This window comes from Schistocerca piceifrons, chromosome 5 (assembly GCF_021461385.2).
Source record: "Schistocerca piceifrons isolate TAMUIC-IGC-003096 chromosome 5, iqSchPice1.1, whole genome shotgun sequence".
Classification (NCBI taxonomy): Eukaryota; Metazoa; Arthropoda; class Insecta; order Orthoptera; family Acrididae; genus Schistocerca; species Schistocerca piceifrons.
This window is the reverse complement of record NC_060142.1, coordinates 602,178,546-602,204,549: the sequence shown is the minus strand read 5'-3', so window position 1 is coordinate 602,204,549 and position 26,004 is coordinate 602,178,546. Positions and strand designations below refer to the sequence as shown.

Below are 26,004 nucleotides of genomic sequence, written 5' to 3'. Positions count from 1 at the left end.
TAGTCAAATTAAATCGGGTGATGCTGAGGGGATTAGATTAGGAAATGAGACACTTAAAGTAGTAAAGGAGTTTTGCTATTTAGGGAGTAAAATAACTGATGATGGCCGAAGTAGAGAGGATATAAAATGTAGACTGGCAATGGCAAGGAAATCGTTACTGAAGAAGAGAAATTTGTTAACATCTAGTATAGATTTAAGTGTCAGGAAGTCGTTTCTGAAATTATTTGTATGGAGTGTAGCTATGTATGGAAGTGAAACATGGACGATAACCAGTTTGGACAAGAAAAGAATAGAAGCTTTCGAAATGTGGTGCTACAGAAGAATGCTGAAGATAAGGTGGGTAGATCACGTAACTAATGAGGAGGTATTGAATAGGATTGGGGAGAAGAGAAGTTTGTGGCACAACTTGACTAGAAGAAGGGATCGGTTGGTAGGACATGTTTTGAGGCATCAAGGGATCACACATTTAGCATTGGAGGGCAGTGTGGAGGGTAAAAATCGTAGAGGGAGACCAAGAGATCAATACACTAAGCAGATTCAGAAGGATGTAGGTTGCAGTTGGTACTGGGAGATGAAGAAGCTTGCACAGGATGGAATAGCATGGAGAGCTGCATCAAACCAGTCTCAGGACTGAAGACCACCACACACACATATGTGTCTTTTCAGTGGGGAATGTAAGTACATGTTTGGGGTGGGATAAGTATAATATTTTCATAATTGCCCAATCATCTTCTTTAATATTAGGAAATTTCATCTCTCTGATGCATGACAATAAATTTACTGTGGTCTCGCGGTTCTAGGCGCGCAGTCCGGAACCGCGCGACTGCTACGGTCGCAGGTTCGAATCCTGCCTCGGGCATGGATGTGTGTGATGTCCTTAGGTTAGTTAGGTTTAAGTAGTTCTAAGATCTAGGGGACTGATGACCACAGCTGTTAAGTCCCACAGTGCTCAGAGCCATTTGAGCCATTTTGAATAAATTTACTCTCTTTCCCTTTTAAACATTGTTTCAAAAATTCAAGGCATTCAGATACTTATAGTCTGTAAAACACTTTTCAGTCATTCAAGTTACATTATTTTTTTATAAATAGTCTGTGTGTGTGTGTGTGTGTGTGTGTGTGTGTGTGTGTGTGTGTGTGTGTGTGTGTGTGTGTGTATTTACGTAATTTTTGATAAACAGTACTGTGAATACTTTTGAACATTGTGGGCTTCGACAAATAATATAAAGTTCACTGTAATTGGCTTCTTGCGTTTTGAAGCACTGTGATTGGCTGTTTCATTTGTAATGGATCCTAAAATAAGTTCTATACCGCAAACTTTAATTTTTAACTGTATCGCCATCCGCCGTATTGATGATATCGCTGCCCCTGGCATGTAAGCAATCATGTGCTCCCGCATGTAGGCAACTCACTGCGCAAAAGTCGAAATGGACAGGAATGCCCATAGGCTGCGCTATTATTATTTCATAGAGTCATAAAAGTCAATATCACTTCCGGTAACTGTAACAGTGTTTTTGATTTGAATTTTAATGTCAATGTGGCGTTAAGAATTCTCCACAATCCCGAACAGTAAATTCAGACAACAGACCTCTTAACAAACAATTAATTTGATGTTCCAGGATTTTCGTGGTTTTCGGAGAATAAAGTAATTGTATGAGTTGCCACTGCTCTGAGCGTGATCTCTTTGATTCAAAACTCTGTAATTATCCCATTCGAGACTGAGCACTAATTAAACGCGTGGAATGGATTTAAAGGAGAACGAATGCTCGACTTGATATGAAGTGGAACGAACAGAGCTGTAGCGTGTACAGCCGAGGCAACGGCAATATTTGCCGGAGACCGTGCGTATTGCTCGAGCAGAAATAGGGCGAGCAATGAGCGGCACAAAATTTTACGACTGAGCGCTACGTCGGCTCTCTTAGTAAGCTCGTTCTCCCGGGTGTAAACAACGTCGCCGGCAGCACCTGCGGCCGTTGTTTATCTGCGATACATCAGCCCAGAAAAAGCGGGGCTGCCGCCAAATTGTTCCCTGGAGAGAACGGTTTCGCGACTGCGCCAACTCGTTCATTACTTGCGGCTGCAACAGATACTGCGAACAACATACAAGCAAGAAAGCGCTCTGTTACTTGGGTACTCCGTCAGGTGCGACAGGTATGCACGTTAACCTCAGACGATCCGAAACTGTTATTTGTGCTGAAATTACACAAGTAATTAAAAGCGTTGACAACTACATTAAGGTAACGCGGTTTTCAGTAGAAGCTCAAGTGGGCAAAACAAGAGAAGTGGCCGAAAGCTACTACAATCTTGAAGCTGGTACACCGTAGCCACCGTTGTTCCGCTATTACCGCTATGAAACCATTAATACAAACATGGCTGTCAGGGCAAAGAAATTATGTACAGCATTCAGGTGGCTCTTCATGCTCATCTAGATTTAAGGTTGAGGTTATCTATACCTTAACATTGACTGAAGCGTGTCACTATCAAACTATCAGCGCGCATCACTGTAACGTAAGCAATTTTTTGTATGTAACCTAGAAGAAATAAGCAAACAAATAAGTCAGGTAAACGCAATAATGGTTTTTATATGTAAAAACGTAATTCGTAATTTCCCAAATCTTGAGAGTCCAGTTGTATTCTGATTCTGAGTGCATAAGTAACTGTGAAACGTGCCGCAACCAATGGGACGATCGAGGTACGCCTTGTCACGCACACCGAGCCAATGAATTGCGTTGACATGCTATAAAAGTGTGCAGCACAAATACATTTGATTATAACATTCTGACACTCCGAAAAATGAAAACTATCGTTAGGAAAAAGCAAATAGAAAACAGAAAAGGGAAAAAATATTCGATCATTTATCAAATGTGAACTGATTGCAGTGATACACATTATAACATACTTTAAAAGTAATTTTGTAAACAAGTTGTCAGTTTCTGCCGAGAAACGCATACGTAATTAAGTAGCCTTCCAAATGCGATACACAGCTTGTTTTGCAAGGAGAGTAAATTTCTGTCTCTGATAAAGGCAGAGACTGAAATACGGGGCTTAATGTGTATCTTTTTCTATTGTGCTTACGAATGACACCTTTTTGAATTAATGACTTGATGTTACTTACACGTGTGATAAACCCATCGGATCTAGTAGCTTAAATAAAAAAATTCGTTTTTATGCATACATCGATAATATCTCGTTGGTACTAAAAATTAATAATCAATAGTAAAAAAGCCAGAACTAATAAGGAACTCATATTGTCTAGCAATACAAAAAAACAGTATAAGTAGAGACACAAAAAATAAACCTTCAAGTCACTTAATCACCATTTTATCACGTTATATTCACATATCTAATTTTTTAACCTCGAATGGTGTAATTAATTTTGAATAAATGTGTTTTAAATGCTGCATTTCTCAAGTATTTGTGTCAAGTGTAATCCATGGCCAGTATGTGGCAGACGATCGTAGGATAACTCTAAAAGCTACACTCGCGCCGGCCGGCAGAATAACCTGTCTAAGAGCTGAGGACGAAATCAAGACAGTCTTTGTCTCCCTTTTTTGACATTTTATTATGCAGCAGTACCAACTGGGATGCAGAACTCAACTGCATTAGTGCATGTTCTGCTGTGTTGCACCTCAGAGAGATCCAAATGATGCCAGTTCATGCTGAGAATATCTTGAAGACCGTAAAATATTACAATCTCTCTCTCTTTTCTTTTCCTAGAGCAGAAATGGTATTATCTGTTGTCTGATGCTTTTCGGTCCATAGAAGAAGCCTATATGAACTTACGTACATCATACGGTGGTCCCTTTCTTCAGAATCTGCTGTAATCTCTAATGTGCGCAATGCAAAATAGTCTCAGAAAACCGACACGGGTCTTGTTTGTTCAACATAAAACATAAACTACTGTTGTGATTAATCTGTCCGGCGGAAAGGTATCCTTTTGGGCAAGGCAGGAGATGGCGACCAGGTGCAATGTAGACAAGTTTACTCTTGTACTGGTGATGGAAGACAGAGTTTACGGGGGTAGCTGCAGGGTTGCATTCGAAAGCAACAGAAAAAACATAAAGGACTCTTATCTTCGAAATGTCCTGCAAAGATTCACATACACTTTGACTGCAAGACAGCGCCGAAACCGTCACCGCTGATTGGAGACGGAATAACACCTTGTAGACATGATGACAACCGAATAATTCATACTTACACAGCGCTTGCTAAAGGCATAGTGTCTGCCATCGCAATCGTCAATGTCATATCTGCTGTTTAGTAGGCAATCAATGCTAGACGGGTCTGAATAATAGGAAGTTAGTACTAAAGGTTCCGAGAGGGCCAAATGGCCCCTCTTCTCGTCCACCCCTCCCCTCCCCCCCTTACGAACGCCTGTTCAGGAAACATAAAGGGGAAGCGTTGCAAGATATGCTGCGTGGTTCTTGCGGAATGGTATTGTATAAATTGGGAAACGAGCTCTCGAGCGACACTGTGCTAGAGGTCTGTTACTTCCGTCAAGTATTTCGAGTAAGGACACTGAGAAAAACATTAGACACACTAGATAAATTCCCAACACATGCGATCGTCTCAGCATCCAATACATGATAGGAAATGGACAGCGAGTGGCTGCTATTTATCGAGACCCTCTTGTGCAGCGAACTGTACCGCTTGTCTCGAATACTGCAAAACATCACTCCTGTTAGCAGAACGGGTAACAGAAGCTTTGCGTATGCTTATAGACCAATGTCGCTGACGTCCAACTGTTCGCGGATTCGACAGTAGGTTTTAGGCTCAGAGATTATGATGTTCCTTAAGGAGGAGAAGCTGGATTAAGGAAAAACGCTTCGTGAAACATAGTCAGTTTCATTCATGTACTACGTCTTGCAAGTCTTAGATACACCGGAACAAGCAGTCCCATCTCTCTCTCTCTCTCTCTCTCTCTCTCTCTCTCTCTCTCTTTCTCCTTTCCTACCGTTTAAGCGTTTATCACGCTATACGGCGTACAGGGTCATCTCTTTTTAACGAGTTGATGTATTTATTGTGTTTTAAGTTTTTGGCCGAATACCTTCTCTGTTGGGACAGTCATCAGCTAACCTAAGGGAGGTAAGTTGTGTGCTCCATCTGCCTGTGAATGACGTAACATCTGCTCTGTGAATTATCTTATTTTAAATGTTCATATATCGTACCAGCTTAAGCCATAAAGGAGACCACCACAGAATTTGCCTAAATGAGTGAGGAAAATCGCTCGAAAAACCACACGCAGGCTGGTCGCTGTATCACGCCAGTAGTCGTTAACTAGCAGCGTCGATTTGCTCCATCTCCGTCTTAAGGTGATTTCCGAAGGGCGTTACACGCCGCACCACATGGTCGAATAATAACCAAGTTACTTTCGCACCGAGTGCCTCCACAGTAATGCGATTGGCTCGATTCATGTTTGGCTAATAGGAACCAGTACGCTGTACCGCAGTCTCAGGAGCACTATTTCTGTGTGCGCTGACGATGCTGTTACCTACAGTAGATTGTCGTCATAGTAGGGGAAAGATTGGATTAAAATTTCCGCATGGTGTAAGGAATGATAGCGCTTTTAAAATGTGGATTACGAAGATAGTACCCAGAACAAGATGAAAAGCCAGACAGTATCATATTGAAAGGCTAGCGGCGAACATTTGGACCACATCCCATCCTATTAATATTTGGGTGCATTACAATGCAGTTACATGAAGTGCGACTAAGAAGTAAAATCTGTAGTTAGGTTTCGAATGGAAGACATATTTGTTGGAAGTTGTGGGATTATTAGGGTCTCATCAATTCTGGTGCATTACTCCAGGGTTTGCATGTATTACCAAATAGTTATGACAAAAGAAATAGAACGAATGCAGGAACGCGTTGCTGGTAGCGAGGCGGTACAGCAAAGACGAAAATGTAACTGATGTGTTCAGTAAAATCAGGGGCGAATTATTGGAAGAAAGACGATATTGTTCTGTGGGGTAAGACTAGAGAAGAGACATTCGAAGAAGCCTTTTCGATTATTTTGCTGCAGCCAACGCATATCTCACATACGGTTCAAGGGAATAATATAAGAAAGAAGAGGGCACACGAATGGAATAAGACAGAACATCTACATCTACATCTACATCTACATTTATACTCCGCAAGCCACCCAACAGTGTGTGGCGGAGAGCACTTTACGTGCCACTGTCATTACCTCCCTTTCCTGTTCCAGTCGCGTATGGTTCGCGGGAAGAACGACTGTCTGAAAGCCTCCGTGCGCGCTCTAATCTCTCTAATTTCACATTCGTGATCTCCTCGGGAGGTATAAGTAGGTGGAAGCAATTTATTCGATACCTCATCCAGAAACGCACCCTCTCGAAACCTGGCGTGCAAGCTACACCGCGATGCAGAGCGCCTCTCTTGCAGAGTCTGCCACTTGAGTTTGTTAAACATCTCCGTAACGCTATCACGGTTACCAAATAACCCTGTGACGAAACGCGCCGCTCTTCTTCGGATCTTCTCTATCTCCTCCGTCAAACCGATCTGGTACGGATCCCACACTGATGAGCAATACTCAAGTAGAGGTCGAACGAGTGTTTTGTAAGCCACCTCCTTTGTTCATGGACTACATTTTCTAAGCACTCTACCAATGAATCTCAATCTGGTACCCGCCTTACCAACAATTAATTTTATATGATCATTCCACTTCAAATCGTTCCGCACGCATACTCCCAGATATTTTACAGAAGTAACTGCTACCAGTGTTTGTTCCGCTATCATATAATCATACAATAAAGGATCCTTCTTTGTATGTATTCATAATACATTACATTTGTCTATGTTCAGGGTCAGTTGCCACTCCCTGCACCACGTGCCTATCCGCTGCAGATCTTCCTGCATTTCGCTACAATTTTCTAATGCTGCAACTTCTCTGTATACTACAGCATCATCCGCGAAAAGCCGCATGGAACTTCCGACACTATCACACATCATTAATATTGGTAAGACGTACCCTCCACTATACAGTGGCCTGCGAAATATATGGGCTGATTCAGCTAAGCTGGCCATCTCAGATCCACTTAAGGTACCGTAATATTGTTTTCATCAAACGAATTGTGAAACAGTACTCACGAAATGATGTACAGTCTCTTTTCATAGCTATAATAGTTACAGAGCTAACTGTTTCAGCTTAGCTTTTTCGCATGGAATTATGGTAATTCTGGCGCTAGTGTCTTAGTTCTAAAGAAAATGAATTTATCGGCATTTCGCTATTAGAAATTATATTAGCAGTTTCGAAGAAATACCAATAATTAGAATTTTGGACATATTTGGCAATGAAATCGATTGCTGTCTTATGCGATTGTTCATGTTCTTATACCGAATTGTCACGTAGGACTGGCGAAGCGTTCTAGCTTGAAGCAGCTAAGAGGATCTACTTTCCAATGCATAATAATGGGTGAAAGTCCTACTTAAAAATTATTCTGATGAAATTTTGTTACATGTGGTTGAACTGAAACACCAACTGAGAGGAAAATGACGTGGCATCTCAGGATGGCTCACCAGTCAACTAGAGTAACAGTTTTCCTCATTTTTCTGTCAAATCGTTGACAGAAAGGTACACCGCGAAAATCGAATACATTTGTAAGAAAGGAAATTGAGGTGTAATTGTTGTTAACTAATAACTTAACCTCATCAATTTAATGTCAGGATAGACACTTACTTTACAAAATTACATCATCAACAGCAAGGAAAAGGAAATCACAAAAGAAAGTGGACACACACTTCCATAAAATTCCATTTATGTCATTAAATATATGAAATGCCCACCGTCTACTGCAATCCACGTTTGCTGTCGCTGGTGCAAGAACTCCTGGACAGACTGAAAAGATTCCTTCCGTATGATAGCACATGCTGCAGTAATGCAATGTTTTCAATCCGATTAGGTCGTCGGAGCTAGTGCGTAGTCTTCAACTTTGAGTTTATCCCACATAAAATGTTTAGTAACGTCAAATCAGGTGAACACGCAGCGCCAACTTATAACGCCTTCACGACCGGGAAAGAGCTGGATGATCGCATTACCAGTCTCAAGCGGGTAATCAGCCGGGTATCCACCATCTACCACATACATCAACGTATTTCAGATGGTACTTTCTCTACGAGAGCCGGTAGCACTTCGATAATAAACTGTGCGTGTTATTTACTCGTTAATATTTATACATCGAAGTAAGGCCCAGTCGCATAGTCAATAATAATCTCAAATCAAACGTCCACACTCCCCTGCCCCTGATGATCAACCTTCCTCGGCCACTGTGGGTGGCCCAGAGGCCCAATCACGAGAGTCCCTATAGTGAATATTTCAATTATCAAGCTTTTTCTGATTTGTAGAAGTAGCGTCATCAGGAAAGAGAAAACTTTGAAGAAAGATCCTATTGTCATGATTTCGCACCAGAACACAGTGACAGAATTCCATGTGCCTTCTGAAGTTGTATTTATTAATCAGATAGTGGAATGATGATGATACGTATGCAAGCTATTTTCTCGCAAACAACGATGGACTGATTTAATTAGAGACGAATTCTCAATATCTCTGGAGCTAACATCTAGATTGTGAACAGTAGCTACCAGAATATCTATTTTGTTCGTTCTATTCGTTGCAGCACTGCTTCTTACCCTCTGTGTAGTATTTTAGTGCCCGTCTAATAACAATTTTAAACACATTCACCGAACTGTCCTTCTTACTGGACACCGTCTGTCAGGATACTTTTGTCCGTACAACTTTATTGTTCTGTTCGCGTTCATTTTGTATTCTCCGGAAGAGGAGGCATATTTACAATGTTGTGCAAAACATGAGGACGAAAGCAAATTTCGCATGATGTGTTACTGGCAAGTAACGTAGCTCGACAACATTTGGACTATACACTGAAAAAACTGCTACGTAGTACGGAAGATAACTGAATGAAATATGCAATGAGACGAACAGAAATGACACGTTTATTCAAAGAAAGTTATTACACTGAAGGCAGCGTGATTCATGGTGGTCCCCTGGTCATTATAACGGGCGGAACATGGTTCTTAATAGGGCTTGTGATTACCGCAGACGGAGCTGCCATGGTGGCCACAAGATTGGTAATGAGTTCTTGTGGTAGGGCGTCCCATTCCTCCGCCATCGCGGCTGATACAACTGATGAAAGGTCGTTGGTGCACGTGCACCTGCTGCAATACTTCTGCACAACGCACCCCATTCGCGATGGATGGCATTTTTAAGTCAGGGAACAGGCAGCCCGATCCATTCGCCAAATTCCATTCGTTCTAAGAGCTCCACCACCAGTACTGTTCGATGTGGTCCCTTATTGTGGAAGAATATTGTGACCGACATCGTTGTATCCCCGGTAGCGAACTACCTAGCAGTAGGCGCCACCTGGCGACCTTCAGCTTCTAGAACGTTCTGCAGTCAGCCAACATTTCCACCGGACAGGGCATTGCCATGTTGCGACGCTAAAGCGGGTTTGTAGCGAGCGCACGAGGCAGTAGTGGGGCAGTCTCGGTCGAGTGTACTTTAATGAAAGAGCTGTGAGCAATGAATACGCCTAATTAAATTATAAAATGTTTAATACTTCATTGAAGGAAATACTTCATTGGAAGAGGAATGTCGAAACGTCCATGCCTCATTTGGAGTGTTGTTGTTGTTGTTGTCTTCAGTCCTGAGACTGGTTTGATGCAGCTTTCCTTGCTACTCTATCCTGTGCAAGATTGTTCATCTCCCAGTACTTACTGCAATCTACATCCTTCTGAATCTGTTTAGTGTATTCATCTCTTGGTCTCCCTCTACGATTTTTACCCTCCACGCTGCCCTCCAATACTAAATTGGTGAACCCTTGATGCCTCAGAACATGTCGCACGAACCGATCCCTTCTCCTAGTCAGGTTGTGCCACAAACACCTCTTCTCCCCAATTCTATTCAATACCTCATTAGTTATGTGATCTAGTCTTCAGCATTCTTCTGTAGCACCACATTTCGAAAGCTTCTATTCTCTTCTTGTCAAAACTAGTAATCGTCCAAGTTTCACTTCCATACATGGCTACAGTCCATACAAATACTTTCAGAAACGACTTCCTCACACTTAAATCTATACTCGATGTTAACAAATTTCTCTTCTTCAGAAACGCTTTCCTTGCCATTGCCAGTCTACATTCTATATCCTCTCTACTTTGACCATCATCAATTATTTTGCTCCCCAAATAGCAAAACTCCTTTACTACTTTAAGTATCTCATTTCCAAATCTGATGCCTTCTGCATCACCCGACTTAATTCGACTACATTGCATTATCCTCGTTTTGCTTTTGTTGATGTTCATCTTATATCTCCCTTTCAAGACACTGTCCATTCCGTTTATCTGCTCTTTCAAGTCCTTTGCTGTCTCTGACAGAATTACGTCATCGGCGAACCTCAGTTTTTATTTCTTCTCCATGGATTTTAATGCCTACGCCGAATTTTTCTTTTGTTTCCTTTACTGCTTGCTCAATATACAGATTGAATAACGTCGGGGAGAGGCTACAACCCTGTCTCACTCCCTTCCCAACCACTGCTTCCCTTTCATGCCCGTCGACTCTTATAACTGCCATCTGGTTTCTGTACAAATTGTAAATAGGCTTTAGCTCCCTGTATTTTACCCCTGCCACCTTCAGAATTTGAAAGAGAGTATTCCAGTCAACATTGTCAAAAGCTTTCTCTAAGTCTACAAATGCTAGAAACGTAGGTTTGCCTGTCCTTAATCTAGCTTCTAAGATAAGTCGTAGGATCAGTATTGCCTCGCGTGTTCCTACATTTCTACGGAATCCAAACTGATCTTCCCCGAGGTCGGCTTCTACCAGTTTTTCCATTCGTCTGTAAAGAATTCGCGTTAGTATTTTGCAGCCGTGACTTATTAAACTGATTGGTCGGTAATTTTCACATCTGTCATCACCTACTTTCTTTGGGATTGGAATTATTATATTCTTCTTGAAGTCAGAGGGTATTTCACCTGTCTCATACATCTTGCTCACCATATGGTAGAGTTTTGTCAGGACTGGCTCTCCCTAAGCCGTCAGTAGTTCTAATGGAATGTTGTCTAATCCCGGGGCCTTGTTTCGATTCAGGTCTTTCAGTGCTCTGTCAAACTCTTCACGCAGTATCTTATCTCCCATTTCATCTTCATCTACATCCTCTTCCATTTCAATAATATTGTCTGCAAGTACATCACCCTTGTATAGACCCTCTATATACTCCTTCCACCTTTCTGCTTTCCCTCCATTGGAGTGTATTACCTTTAAAATCTGCAGCATCGTGAAACGAACCAGTGTCATAGATTGCGCGTGTTTTCCATTGTTTGAAGTTGAATAAATTTAATTAAAATACGTCGTCTTTTATTTCAGAAAAACCCTACCAGCATTCATTGTTAATTTTGTAACAAATAATTACGGATTCACCAAGTACACTTAGGCGATCGATCATTTTTCTATGCGATCTTGCCTGAAGTAAATCTCTCCCTATAGTCTCATAGCCAGTCATTAGGATCTGGCTCAGATCTCTTAAATTTACGAGAAATGAAGTCAGGTCCGAAGGCACACCTGAAAACAGGTACATGGGGAAGGAGTACAGTGTCCTAATAACGTTGACTAGTGATTGTACTGTGTCCAAATATGTAGAGGCCAGTACGTCCGTGCAGCATTATGCATTCCCACACCATAACGGCTGGACCGCCAAAACGGACATCTTCGACACTTCTGGACGTACTCTCATATGGCGACAGGTGAGAACAAATAATGCACCCAGGAAGAAAGTGCTTTTTTGGTCTGGAGACACCATACGGGGCACCCATCGCATATTCAACTTCAAGTTTTGGAACTTCTTTCAGGATGATACGTTCCCATATAGATGACACCTCTAATGTCTCAAAATTCTCAAATAACTTAATCTACTGATACTGTAGCACAGTTCTGTAACACTGGGTTATGCTTATCGACAATGTGTTTGCTCGGAACAACCATTTGATGCATCAAGTGCTTAAGAAGATCCGTTTGGAAAGTATGCATTAAAATTCAAATGGTTCTGAGCACTATCGGACTTAACTTCTGAGGTCATTAGTGCCCTAGACTTAGGACTACTTAAACCTAACTAACCTAAGGACATCACACACATCCATGCCCGAGGCAGGATTCGAACCTGCGACCGTAGCAGCCGCGTAGTTCCGGACTGAAGTGCCTAAAAACGCTCGGCTACAAAGGGGGGTTCGCATTAAACAAACAGGATTTTGTGGATAAGAGGACCTGCAACCATCATGGCAATGAGTTGGCAGTAATACAAACTTCGAAGAAATTTAATCATGTCTAGTTTAATGTAATTTTCTCTCCGCCCCCTTACCTGAGTTCTGAGGCCATCCAGTGGGCCCTGGTCCCCGTCTGGGTCGGTGACTGAGTGTTGGGTTGTCCTCCACATCGTTTTGTCGTAACCGACACTCCAAGTCGCTCAGTGTGACGTCAGCTGATAACACTTGGAACTCATTGGCCGAACTTCCCCAGGGTGAGGACTGCCGGGCATCAATGCCATGGCATCATTTCGTTTCATTTTGTAAATGCCACATATGTTAGTGAAGAAGTGCAATAACGTTCTGTGGAAGTGGAAGCCCGACTGAATCTAAGCGGCAATGGCAGCCGTAAGAAATGACTAAGTGTACATGTGGCAAGCGTTCAGTATTCATTGCCTTATGATTCACTATGATGCCCCACGCTTCACGGTGGTGAGAACAAAAGAACAAGATACAAGGAAAGCAACCCGTTCACAAACGAACAGGGAACTGCTCTACCAAAGAGACATCAAGGATAGCCAAACCAATTTTCCTGACACTCCTCAGACTATTTGCATGATATCCCTCACTTACGTTGACCAACTGAAAATTCAACTATGTTTCAACAGAAAGGAGAAACTTGCGGAGTGACATAAATAACTGTCCATAAAACCCTCACTGAATTCTACGAGCAGTTGGAACCATGCAGTCGGTACTTCTAGACTCGAACTTGCCGGACAGTGGCGAGAGGATAGTCAACGAAGATGAGACTGGTTTTTCTCTCTGTCAGTAAACATCTTCCTGTTCGAGGCGTTCCTACTAATGCGCAGAGGGACACGTCCTAGCGTGATATGTAAGGGAAAGGGAGAAAATATGACTGTAGTGGCATGCTGCTATGCTATAGGGTTCTTTATTTTTAGGCTCTGCGTTTTCAAATGAATCAGGCTTAAAAATGACTCCTGTAATGGCCTGCTGATAGGTTACGCCGACTATATGACAGAATGAGTCTACGTCAATGCATGAAGAAAATATTTTTATTTTTTTAAAAAATTCAAGTCAGCAGGACCTGCAGTCCTTTTGAAGACTGACCTCACGACCCCTGTAAAATCGGTTAATGTTATTGAACATTGTACGGAAAATGGCATTGTGGCTTAACTGCTCCGCAGCCATACAACATTTTCAACGGTCAGTTTTGAAGGTATTGAACACATACCCTCAATGAGAGTTCAACCGCCCATACCAGACCATAACGAAAACGGAATTTTGTTCTCTCTGGAGAGGAGATTCTGGCGAGGAATCCAGGTCAATACGTAATTCTTACACGATGAAAGCCACAGAAAAACTGAATGTTTTATAAAGTATAGTTAGCCGTAGATATGCAGATGAGTCTTCGTCTGCTTGTGGCGCCTTTAAAGCGGAGCTTTAAATATGCGTAAGATAAAGTAGTGCTCTGAAAAAATCATAAAACAGCAGCATGTGGCAAACAAGACCAGTCTGTCTTTTTGTCTGTAGCGGAAGTCGGCATATGTCGGGCTGCGACTGAGGGAAATTCTGAAAATAACTCGATTACTGGTACAGATGTGGATCTCTTATAATAGGGTAACACATGTTAAAGGCATTTGTTTGGAATGGACCTGCAATCCTTCTCGTAAATGGGGCTCATTACGTTTTCAAATGAACACTGTTAATATTATGCCGCAGGATGTAATTACGCTGTCGGAATTAGCATAGTCGGATAATTTAAATTGCCTGTGACGCTGTAAAAATTAGGGAAACGAAAATATATCCTAATGAACAATTAACATGCTCTAGTACGTTAAATGTTTACTGCTTCTTTGTCACATACAACGAACTTACCGCAAACAAGACCGTTGTTTATCTGAAGATCATAACAAATTTAAAACGGTTTTAATGAGTTTCGACTGCAAATAATGGAGATATCATATTGTTTTCAGAAACTCTAGTTATTTTCTCTCTTCTACGGGTTTCGAGAAAACTTTTCTGAAAATCTTTCCTGGAACTGATGCTAACCTATAACACTGAGCTGAAAGTAAGTGCATCAGTTTGGAATACAGTGAACATCTGAGACTTCTGGTTACGTAACTGTTTACATGAAACACAGCGACATGGTGTAGTGACTGTCCCATGGTATGATAGCCTCAGTTGTTTTCTATTTTTGATGTTACAGCCTGTCACTAATGGAGGAAGGCTATTTTCGGAATCTAACCTGCCTACGAGCTCTCGGAGAATGATTCATCAATGAAGGACAGCGTCGCCTTCATGTAGCACTTCGACCTTTCGAGAAGTATATTCTGTTGAAAAATTTGTGTCTTTTAAAGAAATGAGCGAGATCAGGCTGCAAACCTTTTTCCCATCTGGTGAAATATCTTGTTGAACGGACATTGAACTGACATTCGGGTTCGTCCTTATTATAATGGAGCCGCACGTGGGCAATGACTTCGCGATACACTGACTAAGGCGTTGTTAGCCATACCGATAGAGCGCAGCCTAAATGTTAGCCAAAACTATCGGACATTGATTTGAACTGCATCCAAGGCGATTACAGCGTGGTCGATGTGTCCTTGATCTTCTGAATAATATATCCGTCACGTTACCGGGGCGACAACACAAACACGCTTAAACAGCTGGAGAATAAGAACGATAATGTGCTGCACTTGTGCACGGCCGATCCAGTTAGCTAATCAGAGCATGAGGTAACATCTGAGAGACAGGCTATAGGTCTAGCTTCTAGTAAGAATAAATACCTCCAAAATGATAGCAAGACCATTGGCCAATCAAACGAGGAATGGAAGCAAACGTCTTCTGTCATCCATCGCAAAATTGCCTGCTGTTGTAGCATACTACAGAAGGCTCTAATGGCGAACTGATCAACACCACCACCACATCTCCTCCAGAAAAGCGATTTCGTCATGTTTCACGGTCGCTAACAGCGGTAATGAGCAATTCAATACCAGCCTTAGTTCTGTAGCGCTTCACAATTTCCCTGTGTTCGTTTCATTTCCATATTCACCACTTGTTACATTTAACATACACTTATTACAGTCTTCCAAAGAGGAGATTACTGTTTCAAGTGCAAGCAAAATTGCTTTACAAGAGTAAACCACAAATATTTCCACGTACGATTGTGTAAAACTGGAGTGCAAAGTTTTTCACTTTGAAAAGTGGCAAGCTGTACGACTCGTCTCTTTTCATTTACTTACCAAAATAATTCGACTGGATGGGAGTCGCGTTAGACAGGCTCTGACAAAATAAACGTTACTTGGATTAATGAGATTCCAGTGAGCGTATGTGCTGCCTTCATTTCCTTTTGGCAACAGTCTTTAATTTAATCTGGTCCTAACTATATGTTTTGCTTTTCTGGGTGAGTTTTATAATTGAGGAACTCTGCAGATACGTGATAGGAGCCGCAAGTGGGACAGCGTACGTGGCCTCTTGTGGAACAACGGAACTCGATCTTTGCAGGACTGTGAGCGGTGAAGCGGCAGGTATAGCTGCCTTTCTGTTGTCTTGGGAAAGTCGTCTGAGCCAGCGTCAGGCCTATTGTGCAGTTTTTTGCGTGCATCCAATTTTAACTGATACGCTCAAAGCACTTATTCTGGATGACGGAACTCTGTTGGCAGGGGGTAGGCATTCGGACCATGTTAATAAAAGTGCAATCAGTTGAGAAATATCTCCTAGTTTTCCAAATCGCAAAACGCCTCTTACATACTGCCCTTTCCGAAGAAACCTCTGAGTTGTTGCCTAGATTTTCACCTTTTCTCAAGGCCTGTGATGCAAGGCTTCCTGCTTCTTAAAAGGGCACCGATTGATGAAATTGGTGTGATGTGACGAGGACGTTATACGTAGCGCAAAACGTTTTTGGAAAAGTGAGGCGCCGGCCGAAGTGGCCGTGCGGTTAAAGGCGCTGCAGTTTGGAACCGCAAGACCGCTACGGTCGCAGGTTCGAATCCTGCCTCGGGCATGGATGTTTGTGATGTCCTTAGGTTAGTTAGGTTTAACTGGTTCTAAGTTCTAGGGGACTAATGACCTCAGCAGTTGAGTCCCATAGTGCTCAGAGCCATTTGAACCATTTTTGAAAAGTGAGGCGGGATATTTTGTTATGGTAATGATCAGGCAGATTGGGGAGCTGATGTAACTTCAAAGAGGATTGGCTGTCGAGATTCTTGGTGGGAATAAGAGTGTAGTCAAGTCTTTACTGACTAGAAAGAAAGCACTTCGTTTATGGACTTGGCGCTGAACACATCGGTACTCCACTGGCCACCCTCTCAAATGGAACAATAGACTCCATCAGCGGAGTGAGGTCCAATGGCCTAGTCCTTGGCAGAGCGATTCTAGCATTGTACTTGACAGTAGCCAGTCACGTTGTCACTGTGCTCCTCGTATCGATCATAATAATGAAGATTATGAACAGCTCTGTCACTTTATGACCATCACGAACTAAAAGTTCAGATTCATTATTGGTTTCTCCTTCCCCCATTCATCAGTGCACTTTCATCTGCATGGGTTTATTCGGCTTTCCGCCCAGACAAACAATCGCTGTAACTGATATGCAGGCGTTTCGACAGAAATTTTATAAAATCAGACACTAATTTTGACCCCCATCGAGTAAGCTTTGGCAAACGATAGTTCACTTTTCTCACTGTCATGATTAATATTCTGGGTTTGCAATTCTCATGAACTAATGATGTATTTATATCCTTATCCATTTTAATACTTTTTGTAATAAAATAAAGAGTACACATAAATCAAGTCTTCGGTTCGCGTGGATGTTGACTGCCTTACTACTTTTCATGTTTTTAAATGAGAAACTGCAAATTCCCCACCTTAAGAACCACCTCTAAGCCCAAGTTCTTTCAAATGGTTAATCAATCCGTTGCGTACATTTATTCCAGCATTTGGTGTCTAGGCTGCGTCTCTATCACGATTGGTTCTGATTCTATTAAATTCACTCACACACACTTACGGTTTTGCAACTACTACCACTGTACCTTCGAATGCAACTTGGTAGGTCAGATTAATTTGTATTGCAGTATTTAAAAATCTCTTAACGATTCCAGGATGTTATAAATGATTCTCGTAAGTATTTCCTCAATATTTCTTCTAAAGTGATCAGCGTAATATATGGTGTAAGAGACAAATGTAAACGAATTTGGTGTTTATTATGACACACTGACTGATTTCTCTTGTTTTCCTTTTTCTCTGTTTCATAATAAAGTCATTTTTATCACTTTTGAGCACCAATGTCCTTTTGCTCTAGGCACAGTAGGTTCAGTACACAGGAGCCAAGTTGAGAAACTATTTGTATTCAGGCTACTAGTATTCAACTTTGCAGATACAAGTATATTCTATGCAAAAAATGTATATCTGTTCTCACGAGAATTGAGGCTCTGAAAACCATATACCATCTCTTCATATGTGCTACCAAAGAGTTAGGCTTATGGAAATGTAAATCAAAATAGCACCATAATTATTTACAATCCGAGTGGTTTGAAAATTTCTTTTTATTGTTCAGTTAACGTATCAGTTCTAAAATTGACTCTTATGTGCATTCGTAATAGTGCACTGTGTTGGTAATCACACATTGATACCTTTTCAGAGCAGTAAAGTACATATTGCGCCGCCCCGAGCCTCGCAGAGCTACACAAGGCTTAACACACTGGAGGCTTTTTTCCACAACTCTGATGCTTGTATTGAGGGAATTAGTATCTGGGGAGGCAACTGATTATCGTCTTTCAAACACACACAGTATCAAAACAACCAATCGCATACTTTACCTTTAAATGAAATTACTAAGCGCTAGTAAAGACATAGGGAAGTTCCACTGGTGCCCAAGTTCGTTGTGACTCTCCTCAGATTGACTCTTCCTTAAATTTAGTAAAATACATGATATTCAGTTACGCAAATCAAATAGGATAGCATCAAAAATTAATGTCGCTGTAAACAGGAGTCAGCAGACGTGCTTCATTTCATTGGTTATACATCATGACAGAAATCTGAACTGAAATAATGATGTTATTGAACTCATCCTAGAGCTAATTATAGTAACTATTTCTCTTTGCATGAGCTGGTACTTGGAATACAAAAAAATCAATTCCTTAACAACTTTGCGCGTTCAGAATCACTAATGTCGTGTGGAAAAATACTCTGCCATATTTAGAAAGAAGGAATTACCAACGTCCGCCACATCAGCGGTAGTAATGATCGTCGGTACTCACTGTTAAAGTTGTCATTGGCTGAGAGAGTTTCTAACAATCCTAACAATCATGCTTCAGCTCAGAGATAATGACTATTTTTCTGAGATATATTTCGACGACAATGGATTTCATACTGTGAAGAAACAGGGTCGAGTCTTTGTTATGGCGACAGTTCATCATTTGTGGAAGGCGGAAGAGGAGGTAGAGAGCGTTTCGAAAAAGCTTTCTGTTTGGTAGAGAGGATAGGAGGACAGTTCAAAATTTTAGTAGAAAAAAGTTACAGTGATTGTAAAAGGGATCTAAAAGAACAAAACTCAAAAACCAGTTAGGAAAAGACGGTCATATTAGGTCAAATACATCTCTATAGAACCAACTTCCACTGACGCGGAACAATATCTGAAGAAATAAAAATTGCCGCCAGAGCCTCTGTGAGCACAGACGGAAGGGCGGGCGCCGATGAGCGGGGGAGGGGGTGGGGTTGTGTCAGATGGAGGATGGGAGACGTGTCGCTTCTCAAGTGTGAGAGATAGTATAAAGCGTGTTAACTATACTGAACGGTGGTGCGCGAAGGAAAACAAGTAGAGTACTTAATGTAAATATATGCTGCAAACATTATTGAAATTGATTACGAACAGAAAATTGAGAATTGTGAGTCACCCACAGTAAGTCAGCAGCTGCGCGCGGACTGGGAGTCGTGAACAGAGTACAGCGATGATTGTGGCCGAGAGTCGTCCAGATCGATGGCTTGTTTAGTCGCTCCCTTCTACACATATTTCTTTATGGGCAGTAAACCGTATGTAGCATCAATATTATTGGTTTAAGAACACGAAACTGTATTTTAATTTAATCAAAACCTAATACCGTATCGTCCAAGAATATCCATACGTTTTGCTGTCCCAGAGACAGTTCAAAAAGATTTTCGAGAACACGGATGAAGAAGGAAGGCGAGGATTCCCAGTGTCACTATCTGCTGTGCTGCCGAGAACAAGAAGACGCAGCCCACTAGATCTTGAGACTGTGAGCAATACAAAAAAGTCTTGCCAAAATCCTCTGACCCCGACAAAGTGCTTCCGACACACAACTTTAAATAGCAAAAGTCATGTAACACTCACTCAGCGGCCTAGTACTTTGAATACGTTTTGTTCGAGATTCATACTAGAGTGTACATCATGTCATTAACGCTATTACTTTGAAATTCTGCTGAACACTGGAGCACTTTGTAGTTAGCTTTATAATAAAGACTGTAATTTCGTCCGAGTTTGCAGTTGTCTTCTGCCGTTGTTTTCAATCAATTGAGCGCAGGTAGGTGGGAAGTCGTGGTGGCTGCTTCATCCCGTAGTGTTCCTTGAGGTCAGTTACTATCGACAGGTAGAGAGCCCATGCTGGCAGACTGAGTGTAGGAACTAGTGACCGAAAGGAAGGGGAAGGGGGCGGCGGTTGCGGCGCTGTATGACGCTAGCCAGTCGGAGAGCAGAAGTTAGGCTGGTTGTAAAAGCACAAATCGATAAACACAGTCGAGTTCGTTCGTATAAATCGCCTGTTCGGCCGCAACGCGGTCTCTGGAGGATTATGCGATTTAATTGGACGGCCCTCGGTCTCGCGGATGATCTTCAGTTGCGTTACAAGAAGTCCACTGTGCAATAGTAATAATAAAAATACAGCCACAGAAGACGTTGCAAGTTGAACATGCAGCCATAAAAATATTTGATTGTTTAACATACAGGGTGTTACAAAAAGGTACGGCCAAACTTTCAGGAAACATTCCTCACACACAAAGAAAGAAAATATGTTATGTGGACATGTGTCCGGAAACACTTACTTTCCATGTTAGAGCTCATTTTATTACTTCTCTTCAAATCACATTAATCATGGAATGGAAACACACAGCAACAGAACGTACCAGCGTGACGTCAAACACTTTGTTACTGGAAATGTTCAAAATGTTCTCCGTTAGCGAGGATACATGCATCCACCCTCCGTCGCATGGAATCCCTGTTGCGCTGATGCAGCCCTGCGTACAAACACTTCGACTGAAATGTGCGGGAGCTCCATCGTGCACGAACCACATGTTGCGTCGTACTAGTAAAGGCACATGTTCTAGCAGCACAGGTAGAGTATCACGTATGAAATCATGAGAATGTGCTCCATTGACCGTAGGTGGAAGAACATGGGGCTCAATCAAGACATCACCAATAATGCCTGCGCAAACGTTCACAGAAAATTTGTGTCGATGACGTGATTGCACAATTACGTGCGGATTCTCGTCAGCCCACACACGTTGATTGTGAAAATTTACAATTTGATAACGTTGGAATGAAGCCTCATCCGTAAAGAGAACATTTGCACTGAAATGAGGATTGACACACTGTTGGATGAACCATTCGCAGGAGTGTACCCATGGAGGCCAATCAGCTGCTGATAGTGCCTGCACACGCTGTACATGGTACGGAAACAACTGGTTCTCCCTAGCACTCTCCATACAGTGACGTGGTCAACGTTACCTTGTACAGCAGCAACTTCTCTGACGCTGACATTAGGGTTATCGTCAACTGTACGAAGAATTGCCTCGTCCATTGCAGGTGTCCCCGTCGTTCTAGGTCTTCCCCAGTCGCGAGTCATAGGCTGGAATGTTCCGTGCTCCCTATGACACCGATCAATTGCTTCGAACGTCTTCCTGTCGGGACACCTTCGTTCTGGAAATCTGTCTCGATACAAACGTACCGCGCCACGGCTATTGCCCCGTGCTAATCCATACATCAAATGAGCATCTGCCAACTCCGCATTTGTAAACATTGCACTGACTGCAAAACCACGTTCGTGATAAACACTGACCCGTTGATGCTACCTACTGACGTGCTTGATGCTAGTACTGTAGAGCAATGAGTCGCATGTCAACACAAGCACCGAAGTCAACATTACCTTCCTTCATTGGGCCAACTGGCGGTGAATTGAGGAAGTACAGCACATACCGACGAAATTAAAATGAGCTCTAACATGGAAATTAAACGTTTCCGGACACATGTCCACATAACATCTTTTCTTTGTGTGTGAGGAATGTTTCCTGAAAGTTTGGCCGTACCTTTTTGTAACACCCTATATACAGGGTGTTTCAAAAATGACCGGTATATTTGAAACGGCAATAAAAACTAAACGAGCAGCGATAGAAATACACCGTTTGTTGCTTGGGACAACAGTACATTCTCAGGCTGACAAACTTTCGAAATTACAGTAGTTACAATTTTCAACAACAGATGGCGCTGCAAGTGATGTGAAAGATATAGAAGACAACGCAGTCTGTGGGTGCGCCATTCTGTACGTCGTCTTTCTGCTGTAAGCGTGTGCTGTTCACAACGTGCAAGTGTGCTGTAGACAACATGGTTTATTCCTTAGAACAGAGGATTTTTCTGGTGTTGGAATTCCACCGCCTAGAACACAGTTTTGTTGCAACAAGACGAAGTTTTCAACGGAGGTTTAATGTAACCAAAGGACCGAAAAGCGATACAATAAAGGATCTGTTTGAAAAATTTCAACGGACTGGGAACGTGACGGATGAACGTGCTGAAAAGGTAGGGCGACCGCGTACGGCAACCACAGAGGGCAACGCGCAGCTAGTGCAGCAGGTGATCCAACAGCGGCCTCGGGTTTCCGTTCGCCGTGTTGCAGCTGCGGTCCAAATGACGCCAACGTCCATGTATCGTCTCATGCGCCAGAGTTTACACCTCTATCCATACAAAATTCAAACGCGGCAACCCCTCAGCGCCGCTACCATTGCTGCACGAGAGACATTCGCTAACGATATAGTGCACAGGATTGATGACGGCGATATGCATGTGGGCAGCATTTGGTTTACTGATGAAGCTTATTTTTACCTGGACGGCTTTGTCAATAAACAGAACTGGCGCATATGGGGAACCGAAAAGCCCCATGTTGCAGTCCCACCGTCCCTGCATCCTCAACAAGTACTGGTCTGGGCCGCCATCTCTTCCAAAGGAATCATTGGCCCATTTTTCAGATCCGAAACGATTACTGCATCACGCTATCTGGACATTCTTCGTGAATTTGTGGCGGTACAAACTGCCTTAGACGACACTGCGAACACCTCGTGGTTTATGCAAGATGGTGCCCGGCCACATCGCACGGCCGACGTCTTTAATTTCCTGAATGAATATTTCGATGATCGTGTGATTGCGTTGGTCTATCCGAAACATACAGGAGGCGACGTGGATTGGCCTCCCTATTCGCCAGACATGAACCCCTGTGACTTCTTTCTGTGGGGACACTTGAAAGACCAGGTCTACCGCCAGAATCCAGAAACAATTGAACAGCTGAAGCAGTACATCTCATCTGCATGTGAAGCCATTCCGCCAGACACGTTGTCAAAGGTTTCGGGTAATTTCATTCAGAGACTACGCAATATTATTGCTACGCATGGTGGATATGTGGAAAATATCGTACTATAGAGTTTCCCAGACCGCAGCGCCATCTGTTGTTGAAAATTGTAACTACTGTAATTTCTAAAGTTTGTCTGCCTGAAAGTGTACTGTTGTCCCAAGCATATTGCAACAAACGGTGTATTTCTATCGCTGCTCGTTTAGTTTTTATTGCCGTTTCAAATATACCGGTCATTTTTGAAACACCCTGTATATATATACATATATACAGTTAAGGCTCGCCGACCACGTGACTATCTTCTTCTGTGCGAATGCACAAACAGTGCCCGAACTCTTACGATAATCGGCAACGCGCCGCGAGTAATGAGTATAAACGAATGTAGTGCGGGACAATACGTTGAGAATGTGGGTTTCAAGGGAGGCGTGCCAGAGATAAATCCCTGTAGTCGCGCTATCATTTGTGTCCCCGGTGGCTCAGATGGATAGAGCGTCTGCCACGTAAAGCGGGAGATCCCGGGTTCGAGTCCCGGTCGGGGCACACATTTTCATTTGTCCCCGTTGACGTGTGTCAACGCCTATTAGCAGTTAAGGGTGTTTATTTCATTGTAAATTAAACAAATGAGTGACGTAGCAACTGTTTCACATGTATATATACCAGTAGAACTACATCAAGTTGAACTGCGTTTACTCGCACCCCAGACGCATGCAAGTAACAGTATTTTCGTCCTGAGCCTATCCGGGCCGCACAGAGCGTGTATCTGCTCACGATACTAGCAGGAGGCTGTTCTATCTGTGTCCAGGGGGCTACAAATCTTCAGTGTAACTGTTCAGTTTATATGAGCGATAAGTTGCACGAATTCCGAAGACAACTGCGCAGTTCTGGCAGAACGTTCGACTGCAGGGGAGACTTTGTATTTTTGCGACGATAAACTGCTCTGAGTTCCGTTGCAGGCTTGTGGTCGCCACTCGCCTGAACCTCCAGCTTGGACCCACCTGTCGCGGCGCTGCTGGAGCGCCACCTCGGCGGCGCGCAGCCCGCTCTGCACCTTGGCCCTCGCCTCGGTCATGAGCTGCCGCCTGGCGGTGCGCTCCTCGAACTCGAGCTGCAGCACGTCGTCCTGCATCTTGCGCTGCACGCCGGCGATGGCCGCGTCGCTGGACTCCAGCTGGCGCTGCGCCACCTGCATCGCCCGCGCCTTCTCGCCCCATCCCGCTGGCCGGCCGATCTGAGACGCCACCAAACAACAGTGTACAGTTTACCAACATCTGAAACGTGCTAATACTCGTGTCCTATTAGCCGGCGCTTAATAGGTTCTGGGTCCCAACAAGCATAAGAGAAATCAACAACCACCAGTTTTACACAGTTAAAAAGAGTTATCATGAAAGAGAAGCAGCTAGGAAGAAAAATGCATACCTTAAAAACAAACGTGTTATTGAAATGTTTCTTGCAGTAGAACTGTTCCAAACCATGCGGTAGCGTCCTCGCTTCCCGCACCCGGGTTCCCGGGTTCGATTTCCGGCGGGGTCAGGGATTTTCTCTGCCTCGTGATGACTGGGTGTTGTGTGATGTCCTCAGGTTAGTTAGGTTTAAGTAGTTTCGAGTTCTAGGGGACCGATGACCATAGATGTTAAGTCCCATAGTGCTCAGAGCCATTTTTTGTTCCAAACCACTTCATGTATGAATCCGTCACCGTGATGCTGTCCATAACAGGAGTTAGGTTATTCACTACAGACGATCGCCTTCGTGTATTTACTTGATGCCATGGTTCTGCTAAGCAGTGCCACTAATTTTGACCGCTGAATTTACTAGAAGCAAAGAAGTCTCAGTAAACATCAACTCTAAAACACATATCTCAAGAGATATCAGCACTTCTTCAACCTCGATACTGTGAAACAAATCTCTTTTCCTGCAGGCTCTTTGCGTCACATGCATTGACAGGTGGTAGTATGAACTAGAACACGGAAAAATGTACAGTAAACATGAGCTATACCTGCATACCTTAAGAGGTACGAGCACTCGTTCATCTATGCTGGTATGAATCGCATCTCTTCTACTGAATACGTGCTCATAGCTCTCAAGGTATGCGCTTCAGAGTTAATGTCTACTGGACATTTTTTTCTTGTTTTGGTCCTTACTACCTCCTCCCAAAATATGGAAATCAAACAGCTAGCAGCAGAAGAGATTAGTATCGAAGATGGAGAAGTACTCATAGCCCTTAAGCTAAACGTTTTAGAGACCATGTTTACTGAGACCTGTTAGCGTCTAAAAATGGTTCAAATGGCTCTGAGCACTGAGGTCATCAGTCCCCTAGAACTTAGAACTACTTAAACCTAACTAACCTAAGGACATCACACACATCCATGCCCGAGGCGGAATTCGAACCTGCGACCGTAGCGGTCGCGCGGTGTTACCGTCTAGTATCGCGTACTTTCTGCTGTAAGTGTTTCAAAGCACTCCGTCTTCAGGCCACGAGTGGCCTACCGGAACCATCCGACCGCCGTGTCATCCTCATGGAGGATGCGGATAGGAGGGGCGTGGGGTCAGCACACCGCTCTCCCGGTCGTTATGATGGTGTTCCTGACCGGAGACGCTACTATTCGGTCGAGTAGCTCCTCAGTTGGCATCACGAGGCTGAGTTCACTCCGAAAAATGCCAACAGCGCATGGCGGCCCGGATGGTCACCCACCCAAGTTCCGGCCACACCCAACAGCGCTTAACTGCGGTGAGCTGACGGGAACCGGTGTGTCCACTGCGGCAAGGCCGTTGCCGCTGTAAGTGTTTACGCCATTAATTATAATATTTGTCACCCTCAGTGATGAACGCGAGTGCCATGTGGACCCATAGCCCAAATTTCCACCGTTCTGGACAGTCGAAGCTTTATGATCAATGACTCAGCATGCCAGCGATGCTTATCAATAGGCAGATGATAGTCAGATAATTGAGTGTGCAGCTACTGTAACTGCTTGGTCTCCTCTTTTCTGTACATATTGTGACTGATCAGAGGTTTTCCTACACAGTTCAGCGTAGTGCAAATCTTATAATACTTTTACGTGCAATAACTTCAACTGCCCACACACGTCTGCCTCTTCGGATAACCATACCT

General features: G+C 43.1%; 1 protein-coding gene and 1 pseudogene across 1 annotated transcript in view; both read right to left on the bottom strand.

The window, feature by feature from the left end:
- Positions 1-24,087, bottom strand: part of LOC124799160 (trichohyalin-like) — a 177,472-nt gene extending 153,385 nt beyond the window's left edge. The window contains exon 1 of the mRNA XM_047262699.1: positions 23,894-24,087. Coding sequence (XP_047118655.1) covers positions 23,894-24,087 — 194 coding nt within the window. The remainder of the gene's footprint in view (positions 1-23,893) is intronic.
- Positions 24,088-25,551: 1,464 nt separating this feature from the next.
- On the bottom strand, positions 25,552-25,669 carry LOC124799890 (annotated as a pseudogene).
- Positions 25,670-26,004: the final 335 nt, after the last annotated feature.